At 37.9% G+C, this 13,885-nt stretch overlaps 1 protein-coding gene across 1 annotated transcript; it reads right to left on the bottom strand.

Moving 5' to 3' along the window:
• Window positions 1-9,347: 9,347 nt before the first annotated feature.
• Window positions 9,348-11,168, bottom strand: LINGO2 (leucine rich repeat and Ig domain containing 2). The gene has a single exon (XM_062207003.1). The coding sequence runs from the start codon at window positions 11,166-11,168 to the stop codon at window positions 9,348-9,350; it is 1,821 nt and encodes a 606-aa protein (XP_062062987.1).
• Between the last annotated feature and the right edge of the window lie 2,717 nt (window positions 11,169-13,885).

Raw genomic sequence — 13,885 nt, 5'->3', positions numbered from 1 at the left:
ATGGATGTAACCCATTAGTCTTTTGTACACTCAGCTAATAGCCCATGGCTAAAGGAATCGATTGGATGTACTGAATTGCCTCTCTGCTATGGTACTAGCATGCTTGATCTCTGTGCTTAGGGATAATGATTAGTGACGCTGCAGTTAGAAAAAGTTCACGTAAATGTTAGCTCTGCCTTAGAGTGGGGTCTGGTAAGTAGATTTATCTCTCAGTGTGACAAAGACAAGTCTACATTGTTCACTACAGATACAAGATTTATGTCTTTCAACAAAGGAGGTAAATATCTAGCAGTAGGGTGGTGTTTGTTTTGTTTTATTTTGTTTTGGTGGTTATTGTCCTTGGGTTTTCATGTCAGGCTCACTCCTCAGTGGTTGAATTTTGAATTGTGCACTTAGTTTTCTTTATTAAGGGCCAGAGTAGTGATAATCCGCAGATAAACCAAGTGTTTTTTCACCTGCCTTTTCTTTATCTTGTCTCCAGGTGCTTCTTAGTAGTGTATGTGTGTCTTTCTGGTATTAAAATACATGTATTCTTCAGAGAGATTTATTGACACATCCTGACTTACCCAATTCAGAATATTATTGAATGAATCAATGCCTGCATAGCTGTAACAAAGGATTTCCTTTACAATCCAAATTTTCTTGATAGATGGTCATAGTTTTTGCTTTTAGTAAGAGTTGATGGAAGGCACCAGAGTGCAAAGCCCTAGAAGTCAGTGTTTTTCCACCAATTAGTGGCAGAAATGCTAAGTGAATTTCCTCAGCATTCTCAATTTTTCTCCTAAACTTGGATTTATTCCACATCAGTCTTCACACTGTGTTTTAGGTCTGGAAATAAGGTAATAATGGAAAGATTATAGGGTTGTACAATAAACTTATCCGACGTGAAGAGAATATATGGGAACTCATCATTTTTAATTCTGTTATATCAGATGACACAGAAGTAACAGTCAGCTAGCTGGAGCAGTATGTTCATGACTGAGGAAAATGAAAGGAAGAAACAAAACAAAACTATGGCGTTCTTTCAAATTTATGAAGTAGAACATGACCACTGAGTCCTTATAAATACAGAGCAAGAAGCCAGGCTACTGAGATAAAATTATATGTTGTCATTTAAGAAACTGACTTCAAAAAATTATCTTTTTCCCATTATTTTAGAACAAGTCCTGAAGTATTGGGTCATATTATCCCTGATCAGTGAGTTTACTGGACAAGCAACTTATAACCTTAGTCTCCTGAGATGTATACCTAAGACCTCAAAACTGTATTTTTGGGGGAAATGCTGTTTGTTTCAGTCCTAACAGTTTGGTGATACAAGATGGAAGTCCACTGTCAGAGATGCGACTCTTACCCGAACAGCTCTGGCATTGCAAGAAAGCCTTCAAGGGGAAGGAAATCCTCACTGGAAAGCTCTCCCTTTCGCAATTAAAGAACAGCAAAAGGGCCTTTTCTAAGTTTCTTGCTAGCAGCCTCGGAATTAGTTTGTTGGCTGCTGCTTGGAGGTGAATCCCAGGCTTTCTTGCCTTCTAATAACATGACTCCCAGACACCGTTACTGTCTATCAGCTTTCTGCTTCCCCCTTTTCACTGGAGGGCGTCTAATAAGCTACAGGGCGTGAAGATGATATTATAAATGATGACAGCTAAAGCCCACCCCCTCAAATACCTAAGGTAGAGCAGGCACCTTCATGTTTAGAAAAAGAATGCCTAAAAGCAGTTTTTAAATGTTCAAATTATTTCCTCTTTAACACTTCCCCGTGTCACTAATTTGCTTGTAGAAGATTTTTCTCCTTTTAATTTTTTTTGTGCCTTTCTACTTTGCATGATGTCTTGAGTCACTGGAAGTTGGTTGAATGAAAACTAATTCACAAAGAAAAACTAGATGCTGCTGTATGTATGGTTTGCTGAAACTTTCAGTTCCTGCTCAAATATATTTCATGCCTAAAATCATTCCTATTATTTGCTTAAGTGACCTCATCAAATGAATTTGAAATAATTTTGAAAGTAATACAAGACTTATCTTCACTAAGGTATAATATCTTTGTAGTGTTGTTGATATTGCATAGATTTTGATATCAAGCAGGAAAGAACCTGATACCTGGGTCTTTGATTCTGAGTTGTCTCCACTCACCCAAGCATTAGAGTCCTATTCCACTGCATCTGCTTCTTCTCTGATAGTTCTGTAGATTATTTAACCAATACAGTGCTAAGGCAATGTAAACAAACTCTTATTCCTTGTGAGACTCATTTAACCTCCCTCTCTTAATAAGGAAATGACTCCAATTGCTTTGTATTACATTTCATTTCTTAAAATGCCAATGGATTTAACTGAGAAGGCAGTTGCTTAAGCCCTTTTCATCAGCCAAGAAGATGTGTTTTCTAACGTATTTCATATGTTAAATAGCGTGTAAAACCGATTTAAAATAAATTAATTCGATTTTACATGTTAGAAAAACCCAACATACCCACAACAATGAACCAATTATTAGTCAATGAGATTCAGACCTAAATTAAGATACTTTTGTCATTAACACTAATTTTTTTGAGAACAAAAACAAATTATCAAGCATTTTGAAGAGAAGTTTTCCTAGGTTGTTGGTGAGTAACTTCCAGTCATGGGATATTCCCAGAGTAAGACTAAGAAAAAGCATTAAAATAAAACACAGACACACATTCTTTTTCTTTTTTTTTCTTTTTTTTTACCTCCTGCTCAAGCTTATCAACTTTAAAAACAGTCACATTTAAAACACTTGAAAAAAAAGCAAACCACCCTCCCCCACATATTTATATATGTATATATAAACAATAGCTTTTTAATCAATTATGATTTGGGGCATTCCATATTTTATGGAAAAAAACATGTGAAGACAACTTGTTTGTGCAGTGACCAAGGTATGCATTAGCACCCGACTTTATCACCGAGGAGGAAAAGAGCATGTTTCCTTCCAAAGAGCTTCTATAGGAAGTTTGACTCAATTTAGTCTCTTGCTATCACACAAACATGTATGAGTCATCATGGTACTGGAAATACAGTGGTAAAAAGAATTTTTTGCAAGTCTGAGTTGATCTCCTGCTTAATTATTATCTGTTGGTTATAATGTAGGTATAGATTATATTTAGACTGAAGGTGTTAAAGCAATTTAGAAGAGGAGTTGTGCAACAAAATGAAGAGAGTTAACAAAAGTTAACAAGGCACCCAAATCTGCCTTTTCCCCCTCTTTTAGACTAGGCACAAAATCTGAACTATTTTCCGTATGGACAGTTACCTTTTGAACTTTTGTTGGAATTTAATATAGTTAACTAATTTGACAGGACATAAATTTGCATGTTGGCTTTTTTCATATATTTTGCATATTAAAATTAAAGTCTTTCTTAAAATGTGAAGTACTCTCTTGATTATGTGAGCTCTTTTCTCATTCTGCTAAGGCTATAAATAAAGCTTTCTATATAAGGCTGGCATTATATCAAGCTACCTTCTTCTGGAAAAGAAAGAGAGAGAGGAAAAAGTCGGAATCACTCAGCCTGCATATTGCTGTCAGCTTGTGATTATATGAATGGTAAGTCCTAACTTTTAAAGTGTTATGTGAGATAAGCTGGAGGTTTTGTGTGTTTTTTTTTAAGCAATTTCCAGTTTAACAATTACCCAAGAATTTTGGAGTACCAATGAAAGAAGACGTATCCCTGGAGACAGCCTTCATTGGTAAGGCATGACAGCAGCTCAGAGGTGACAGTGGTGAGTAGGCAGGGGGGAGAAAAAAGGATCATTTGAATCATGGCATCAGGAAAGAAGGCAGGAGTGGGGGCTATACAAAAGCTTTACTCTCTCTGTGGTCTGTCTCAAAATAATTAGTCCTAGAGTTCCCCTTTATCAAGTTTTTCTTTCCATGGTTATGTTAGTCATGGTCAATTAAGGTTTGAAAGTATAAATAGGTAGTAAAAGGAGGGAGGGAGGGAAGGAGAGACCACATTCACATAATTTTTATTAGGACATTTTATTTTGATTTTTGTTAATCTCTTACTGTGCCCAATTTATGAACTGAACTTTATCATAGGCCTGTATGTATAGGCAAAAGCATAGTGTATATAGAATTTGGTACTATCAGTAATCTCAGTCATCCACTAGAGGTCTTGGGACATATGCCTAGGAGATGAGTGGCTACTACAATAGTCCTTGTTTCTTTCCTCCTTCCCAGTAGGGACGTTTTCCAAGGAGACTGGGAGAAACAAGAGGCATTGAGTCATCGTCAAACTGAAGAAGGGCAATCGGGCAACTGGGGTCACATGCAAGCCTGTGCCCCTCATTTGGAAGGAGGGACATCAGGGCAGTCCCATTTTAGAAAATGAACCTTCTGCAACATGTTAATCATGTTCTTTGTTGTTGCATTTTACCACAGGCTATCCACTGACAAGCTCACACAAGGCAATCCCTAACATTTTTTGAGAAAACATGTTGCTGTATTTACTGCTCTTAAAACAGAAAACCCACTTCAGATTGGAAAACCAGTCATCAATTATTGATTTAAAACATGGGTTACTTTACTAAACCTTACAAGCATAGATGTATGGCCCCTGGACCCAGTGTTTATTAGGTTTCTTTAGCTAAAGGTCACAGCAAGTAATTTCATCTTTCAGACCTATGTTGAGAGGCTTTTCTTTCCTGCTGGTCACAATTTTGCCAGAGTCCTAATGAAAAGGCTCTCTTGAGAAAAGTTTTTGAAGAGGTAAAGTGGAATATCAGAGATTCATTAAGTGTTTGCCAAAGTACCAGAGGAAACCTAACCAAAATATTAAATTCTAAAATCAGTAAGTGTAGTAACAGTTCATTCCTTAAGGCTTTCTATACACAAGGGCAGAATAACTCCAAAACTCCTCAATCACGAAATATCAAGGGTTTTAGCTGAAAAGCATTGAACGGAGAACCCAAAGCCAGTGGTAGAAAGTCAATGGAAATAACCAGGCACATGATATATTAGTCTAATGGGAAATGTTAATTCTAGTAATAAAAATGATACATCTTTCTCTACATGCTGAGTAGAATGAATGGCTTTGGTTTCAGAGGTTTTGTTACTAAGGTTCACATGCCACAAAATCTATTTGGACTCTCAAAGGTAACCAGAGCATAAAGAAAGGGGATAAAACAGTTACCAATGAAAATTAAAGAAGGGGCTACTCTCTGATTTCTCTCCAGCTGAGGATAATAACTATAAATTATTAATGATGGAGATAGGATTAAAATGGATCCCAGTTTCTTCCTCCAACCTTTATTTAAATTCATGATGTGTCATTTTGTCAGGTGTTAGCCTTCTAAGCTCAAAATGATCTATTTTGTCTTTTCTAGAAAGCCTCAAGACAAGTTCTACGTTACTGAGCAGCTTCTGAGCATAGCCTCTGAAGATAAGACAAATGTCTTGACACGGAGATGAAGGGAGACTGGAAGTATAAGTTAATTTCATGGCTCTCTATTCATTTTTTTCCTACAAGATCATATCCTCTCTTTTTTGTACTTCTAATACAAAATATATTTGTTCCTACATGAGTAAAGGGAAGTGACAAAAGTCAGGCTTCAATGCAGGTGAGATTTAAATAAAAGCTTCTAAGAAGATTTTTACCTCTGGACTTCTATGAGAACTGAGGAGAATAGAATATTTTTACAGAACAACGAGAGAAGAATTCACCCTGCAAACTGTAGAACAAATCCCGAATACCTTCGTAGAACTATGGAGTGTTGGGATAAGTAAAATTTCTGAGGAAAGTGAGCAAAATCAAGTTCTGACAAATGTCTTAAGGAATTAGAAAATACAAATCTTGGCATTTTCATACTTTGGGAATCTTTGAAAATCGCATACTTATGAATGGCAATGAAAGTGAAATACGCTACAAAGTGAGTAATATGAGAATTTGGAAAAGTAGAAATTTGTTCCCGGGAACACACTAGGACAAATTGCTTGGGTGAGTTATCATGTCCTGAATATGTATTTCAGACTTGTGGGGCCACGTATCAATTATCACTTGGACTCTAGTCATGGAATTTCTTTTTATACAGATATAATGAATAGAGAGGATAAACACTGCCCTGAAGAATGCTTAATATACATACATGGAATACTGATAAACCCATTATGAAATGCTGAGCCAAACAACTGTATTTCTTCTCAAAATATTTTGAAGCAAACCATGAGGGAAGAAAATGATTCCTAAATATCATACCTAAGAGGAGCTGGCCCTGTGTAGGTCTAAGCAGTTATTCTCTGCAATGGTTTAAGTTAATCTAACAAGAGCTAATCAAAAGCCATGAAAAAAATTCATGCAGGTGAATCCTTTGTAAAACTAGAACCTAGGGTCCCCAGGTTGCAGTCAATGGAATATTAGAACTTTGCAGATATAAAAAGAAATTCAAGATACACACCAATAATGAGAATGAAAAAAATTAAATGACCACTCAATTATCTACAAATCCATCACTATTATGCTCAGGCAGAAAGTAGCCAAATTTCCTGGAAATATCTTGTAAACATGTAAACATACTTTGTAACCTGAACACTGATTCAGGGGGTATTTTTTCTATAATCTACGAGAGCCCAATACACACAGTAAATTCATTTTTACTAGAATATTGGAATTGGGAATAATTCATGAGTACTACTCTAGTCTAAATATTGACCATTCTGGCTTCTCTAGGATTGTAGTTTTTGAAGACACTAACAGTTACTGTGCTTTATGCTCAAATAAGAAGCCCAAGGCATACTGCATTAAACAGGATTCTTGTTTATAGGACTTTTCAGAGCATTTATCAGGCTCAGATATATTTTCATCCTCCAAGGTGATTATAGACTACAGAATTTCCACCACATATTAATTAATGGGACTCTTTTTTGGAAGAATGCATAGTAATCTCTTAAATAACTGCTGTTTATGGATCATAGTACCCAAACCCATGAGGGAGCTCAATCTCTTTTCTAGCAGTCAGATAGTAGCTAAATCTTTTATTGATGGGTTAATTTTAACCCAGGTTCATTTCAGTCAGCTGTTTTTGGCAAGCTTCTATTTTGACAGAAAATAGCATTACAATCTCAAAGTTTTTGTATTAATTGTTCAATCTCTCTTTCTCTCTCTGTAGTTAAATACTTCATAAAATGTTGCAGATTGGAGATCAAGTAGTTTCTACTAACTTTTGGAAACTATCTCTCCACATTAATTTTGTTTGAAAGACTCCATTTCATTTGCTCATGAGTTGGGATTGTGATATAATTTACAGAATTAATTTGCATTTTTAGATATAAAGAAGACCACAAATGGGAGACTAATTTCCAAAAGATCTATGATAATCATCAGGAAAGTCAAATGAGAAGTAACTCCAACAGGCAATTCTTTCAACTGTCTATTTTGTTTTCTACCCCTTATTAAGGGATAGAGGGCTTAACGCTTTTGTTATTCAATTGGCAAAATAATTTCAGGGCCTATCACTCTTTTACTTTAATTTTACTATTTGAATATTAATTTAATTTTATTACATGTCTTCAAAATTTCAAATACTAAAAAGAGATAGCTTTTCAGACCTCTAACCCAATGTCAAGAAGTGAGCTCCAGAGCCCCTCCCCAGTTGACCTTCTACCTATCCAAAAAGGGACTCAAACTGTGAAAAGTATAGAAATCTCCTATGCAGATCAATTATAAGCCATTTAATGAGTATAGTTGATATTCAATGCTTTTGCAGATTATATAAATATATGCTTTGAAAGTCATTCACTCAATTTCTAGCCAAATGTAACTCTGCTTCCTTGAAATGAAATCACTGGTGGTAAGAGTATGATGCCATTTTATAAACACAGGATTGTTTGAGTAACCATCATTAACACAAAGTGAATTGGGCAAATTTTGTTGGGTTAGAGGGTAGAAAATCCAACACAATTTAATATGTTTATGGGCCATACTCTTAATTTTTCCTCCATGGAAGAAAGAGCAGGAGTTTGAAATTCATCCATTGTTGTTTTTTTGTTTGTTCTGTTTTTTGCCTTCCCTCTTTAAACACAAGATATATTTCCTTTTATCTACACAAGGTCAATTTCAAATAAAAATCCAAATCTACAGAGTAAGGAAGCAGGGAGAAACCCTGAGGTTGCCTATTCAAGTAATACTGTGTGTACAGTATTTGAATAGAGAACATCAGAGAGGCAGTGGCTAGATGTTCCCTTTGATTGGCAGTAATCTAGCCTTCGAGCAGCAGTGACATTTCAAATAGGTCCTTAGTTGCATTACTGTCATGTTACACATGGATCACCCTAGTTTGGGTGAGCATCTGAGAACTGCATATCCACAGAGCTTTGGACCACCTGAATTCTTCATAGTAGCTTCTAGCAAATACTACCCAATGACCATATATAACCAGTACCCCCGCTTCCATTTTCAATGAACTCATTAGCAGTGACTGATGAAAGTAAAATCAAGGGGTGGTTAGATGGATCATTTCCATTAATAACACCTACCTTGGATTTTACAGGTACAGCTAGTGCCACACCACCTTTTAGAGAAACCAAGGGCTTTGTTACAGTAAACTGGTCCAGGGTGATATTACAAGTATAAAAAATATTCCATTCTGTATCAAAACTAGGCATATGCCTTTATTTATAGTAACAGAAGTTAACAGAGTTGAGCAGTTTTGCCTTGGGTCCTGTTTTCTTGGCATCCTACATCAGACAAAGACATCTCTCAACATCTCTCTGCCCATAGCTCCAAGGATCTAGTCTCAGGGTTATCTATAGGTAAAGGAAGGTGAAATCACATTTGGATCTATAGTGGTGAGTAACTAAAAGCACAACCTCTCATTCATATTGCTTTAAAACATATACAGCATATATGTTTCAAATAAAAAGGAAAGAATATATCGATCTCTTTATGGTGCTGAACCAACAATATGGTATGATGCAAGGCTTGAACAAATGATAATCATAGATACAAATTTTTCTGTAGAGTATGTTTTAGACAAATGTGTCTTTCTTTAAATATGTAACTCCTACACTGTAGGTTCTGTTTTATTTTTTTTTTTCTTTTGTTTTTGCAGTGATAGAAAATGATGAACTGTCCATGAGCATGAGCCAAAGATTCAGGTTCGTTACTGAGATCCCCAGAATGCCAATATTTGCAATGCAAACAATTAGTATCCCACTGTGCGAAGAGCTCTGACACATGCCTGCCTGCCTCTACATGGAGAGTCTCCATAAGAAGTCCTCCGGCTTCCATGGACCCTGCTTTGACATAGGGGCAGCTGCACAAAGCTGCCTCTTTAACCTAGTAGATTGCCTTACTGATTACCAACAATGACATAGAGACAGTAGTGTAAGCGGTGGGCCCTCAAATCATTTTCATGTTGAACCTCCTGGGTCCAGCCACCTCCCCTTCCACAACAGCACCATTGTTTTTTCGGGGCACATATTCAAGGTCAATGCTGTTTTTGTGCTTGCCTTTCCCTCGGCTCCACACAAAAAGGAGGAGAAAACAAAATAAAACCACCCCCAGGAATGTGAAACAGCCCATGGCTGTAGACACCAGTATTGTTTTAAGGTCCAGGGCAAAGGTGTTGGCATTGGTGCCATTGGAAATGGTGTCATTTGAGTCGGTCATGTACATAGGGGTCCTGTTTGCGTAGAGGAAGCGGTCTGAAGTGAATCCTTTCACAGTCAAAGAGGCTGTGAAGGTGTCATTCCCAGCAGCGTTGCTAGCGATGCAAACATACATCCCACTGTCTTGATCTTGGGCAAATCGGATTTCCAAGGTGCCATCGCCCAACACGGTGGCTCTTCCATTGGACTTGGTGGTGATGAAACGCCTTCGGGGTGTCACCCAGGAAATCACAGGCTGCGGATCTCCATCGGCATTGCATTCTAACTGGACCGTCTGCCCTTCGTCCACCAGTAGATGCTGTAACTTCTTCTCACGGATTTTGGGTTTTTTGCAGGTGAAGTAAAAAGAAAGGGCAGTGCTATGGAAATCCTTGAATGACCTCTCACGGATGGTGTCTGGACCAGCGCACATGGGCTGCTGGCCCCCGAACTGCAGGGTGGGCTGGCGCTGAAGGATCCAGAGGAGACGGCAGTCACAGGCCAGTGGGTTGTTATTAATGCTCAGGACCTCTAAAGCCCTAGGGGAGGAGAAGACATTCTCTTCCAAAGTTTCCAGCAGGTTCTGAGACACGTTGAGCACACGAAGGAAGCGGAGCCCTTGGAAGGAGTGCGGCTCAATGGCGCGGAGCTGGGCCCCCACTATATGAAGCTCCTGAAGGCGAATCAGGTCAGAGAACATGCCTGCCTCAATAGTGCTGATGGGGTTGTAGGAAAGGTTAAGGTGGGTCAGGTATACCAGGTGTTTAAAGGCAAGGAAGGGTACAGTGGACAAGTTGGTATTGGTGATTGAAAGGGATGTGAGGTTGAGACCATACAGGCTATTGGCAGGCATCATATCCAGTAAAGGCCAATAGTCAATCTCTAGGTGTTTCAGGTGAAACAATCTCTTAAAGGCATACACAGGCATTGTGTTGATATTGAGATGCTTCAGGTGCAGGCTGATGAGGCTGCGGAGGTGGGAGAGGGCTTCTGTTGGTACTGCTGTTAAGTTGCATTTCTCCAAGGTGAGCTGCTCCAAGCTAAGTAGCCCGCTGAAGGCCCTGTGTGATATATAAACCAAATCATTGTCCCCCACTTCTAGCGACTTCAGGTTGTGAAGATCCTGGAACATGTAGTCCAGTAAGATGACAATCTTATTCTCACTAATGTCAAGCTTGGTGAGGTTGGACAGCCCTGTGAATACCCCTAGCGGGACCAACTTCAGGCGATTGCCTTTCAGGCGAAGGGAACGCAGGTTGAAAAGATTGTTAAATGCGCCTGGTTCCACATTGGCGATCACGTTGTCACTCAAGTCTACCTCCTCCAGCAGAGGATAGGATATGAATTCTTCAGGGTTGACACTTTTCAACCGATTTTTACTGAGGTCCAAGATCTTGGTCTCAATGGGAATGCCCTCTGGGATGGCCATCAGTCGTCTTCTGTGGCAGCTAACAGATTTATTCTGGGCAGAGCACTCGCAGCGGGCAGGGCAGCCAATGGTGGATCCCATGAAGATTAACACCACAGCCAGACCCAGGAATGGCTGCCAGCATGACACAGCCGTGTGAAGCATGACTCCACTTCTTAGACTACACCTTGGTCACGGGCCTGCACAGATGGGGCAAAGGAAGGGAGAAAGAACAGTTGAGTTAGGATGTCCACAGTTAAAAGCGTATACATAAAGCAGCAATTCGAATGGACAGGACACTGGATTTGGAATCAACTATCTTTGGGCTTCCATCTGAGGGCTGCCGTTACTATCTCCACGGTTGTGGACAAGTTATTTCACTCACTTCTCTGCACTTCAGAGCTCTTGGCTGTACAGCATGGACGAGGTGAATGGTAATAGTAATAGCTTACTAGAGTACCATGACACATTCAGTGTTTGACAACGATAAAGGGACAAAGACAGTGCTTGGCCCAAAGCGTGAGGCAAAATGGTATGGTTTTCTTACATAAAGGGCTCCATTTGTGGATTCAAATGAGAGAAACAGAGGTCAATAGCTCAGAGGAAATCAGTTCAGTTTGAATCGATGTCTGGGATTTCTCCTTCCATTCAGAATGAAGCTAATAGAAGTTTCATTCAACATTGGGCCCTGAGGTTCAATGTACAAAACATTTAATGCAAGGCGCTGTGATTTTTTTCCCTTCATATACATCTTTTCATTTAAATATCAATTTTAAGGTAATCCTCAGTATTCAGGAAATTTTGGCTTATGATGGGATTTTCCTTATGTGAGGGGAACAAAAAAGATGCTCAAAATCCCCCTGTATTATTTACATGTTCCTCTTAGGAATGAAGCAGAACAATGATGGCTGTGAAGGGAATTCTTCTTTTATGATTTTGGATTAAATATTTATGAATGATAAGGGTTGGAATTTTTTTTTTACTGTAAAAAATTTTTTTCATTTATTAAACTTTTATTTAATGAATACAAATTTCCAAAGTACAGCTTATGGGTTACAATGGCTTCCCCCCTCCCAGAACTTCCCTCCCACCCGCAACCCTCCCCTTTCCCGCTCCCTCTCCCCATCCATTCACATCAAGATTCATTTTCAATTCTCTTTATATACAGAAGATCAGTTTAGTATATATTAGGTAAAGATTAAAAAAAACACTTTCAATAACAAATAAATTATCTTTCATATTCAAACTTAAACCCAGTGAAGTAAAAGAGCTACTAAAATGAGATTGGAAGTGTGAGTTTTTTTCAATGTTTTTAGTTCTGCAGACACTAAACTGAATAGCAACATGTATATTGTTGAGTTGTACTTTTGAATCTTAAGTCCCCAGAGTATATGTTATCCTTCATATAAAACACAAAGCTAAGTAATTCGAAACAATGTTCTTGGGTGAAAAGGTATTTGATAAACCTTCATTTTCATGCCTGAATTGAAAAAGAACAATTAACAAGAGAATAATTCTAATTGTGTTTTTTACACACTATGTATATCTATATCTATAGCTATGTCTGCATCTAAAGAAATCTATGCATTAAAAAACTACTAGGATCAAACTTAATTGTGAATCATCAGGTCACTAAAAGAATTACCCCAAAATGTAAAAACAAGGTAAATACTCAGAAAATGCTAGCCAAATTAATTAGATAGGAATATAGGAGGTGTAATTATTGAAAAATATGTAGCAAAACAATCAATATTTGCAGATTAAATTAATGGCTGTCATAAAACCATTTGAAAGAAACTGACAGATTGTTAGAGCAAATAGGATATTAATTACATTAGCATAGTACAAAATAAATATGATTATTTTCTAATATACAAAAATAAACCATTTAGAAAATATTATTATAGAAATTATTCCAGTCATAGCATTTCTGGAAATATCAATTTCCTTAGAATACAGTTTACAGGAAATACAGAGAATTAGTATGACAACTATGAAACCCTACAAAGGAATTATAAAAATGCTTACCAAAAAGCAGAAAAATTTTGAAATTCATTGTAATTTTTTAATAAAACCATTTGCATGAACTTTTAAAAATATTTATTTATTTATTTATTTGGAAGTTAGAGTTACACAGAGAGAATGAGAGGCAGAGAGAGAGAGAGAGAGAAGTCTTCCATCCACTGGTTCACTCCCCACTTGGCTGCCATTGCTGGGGCTGTGCTGATCTTTGGATCAGCCAGGAGCCAGGAGCTTCTTCCAGGTCTTCCCATGTGGATGCAGGGGCCCAAGGACTTGGGCCATCTTCTACTGCTTTCCCAGGCCATAGCAGAGAGCTGGATCAGAAGTGAAGCAGCTGAAACTTGAACCGGTGCCCATGTGGAATGCTGGCACTGCAGGTGGCAGCTTTACCTGCTACGCCATAGCACTGGCTCCTGCATGAACTTTTTGAAGATCCCTCATATATGTGGATTTCAAAATATTTTGTTCCTAAATAACCAGCATTTAATTCCATTTCCATGAAATTTTGAAGTGCCCTTCATACTCTATATTTAGGCAGAAACATTACATGTTATAACAATTCTTTCTCAATAAAACCACACACTACAAATAATATTTTGAACTTGAACAATTAATGTTAACTCAGAAGAATATACATATGATATCATGAGAAATATAAAAAATAATGAAAACATTCTGTAATATATATATATATATTTTTAAAGATTTTTATTTATTTATTTGACAGGTAGAGCTGCAGACAGTGAGAGAGACACAGAGAAAGGTCCTCCCTCCATCAGTTCACACCACAAATGGCCACCACAGTTGGCGCTGAGCTGATCAGAAGCCAGGAGCCAGGTACCTCCTCCTGGTCTCCCATG

This window comes from Lepus europaeus, chromosome 12, assembly GCF_033115175.1.
Source record: "Lepus europaeus isolate LE1 chromosome 12, mLepTim1.pri, whole genome shotgun sequence".
Classification (NCBI taxonomy): Eukaryota; Metazoa; Chordata; class Mammalia; order Lagomorpha; family Leporidae; genus Lepus; species Lepus europaeus.
The sequence above is the reverse complement of the archived record's forward strand: the minus strand, read 5'-3'. Positions and strand labels throughout refer to the sequence as shown.

Bases quoted from the DNA above. Each gene is read 5' to 3' on its own strand.
- LINGO2 (XM_062207003.1), bottom strand. From the start codon at position 11,168: ATGCTTCACACGGCTGTGTCATGCTGGCAGCCATTCCTGGGTCTGGCT.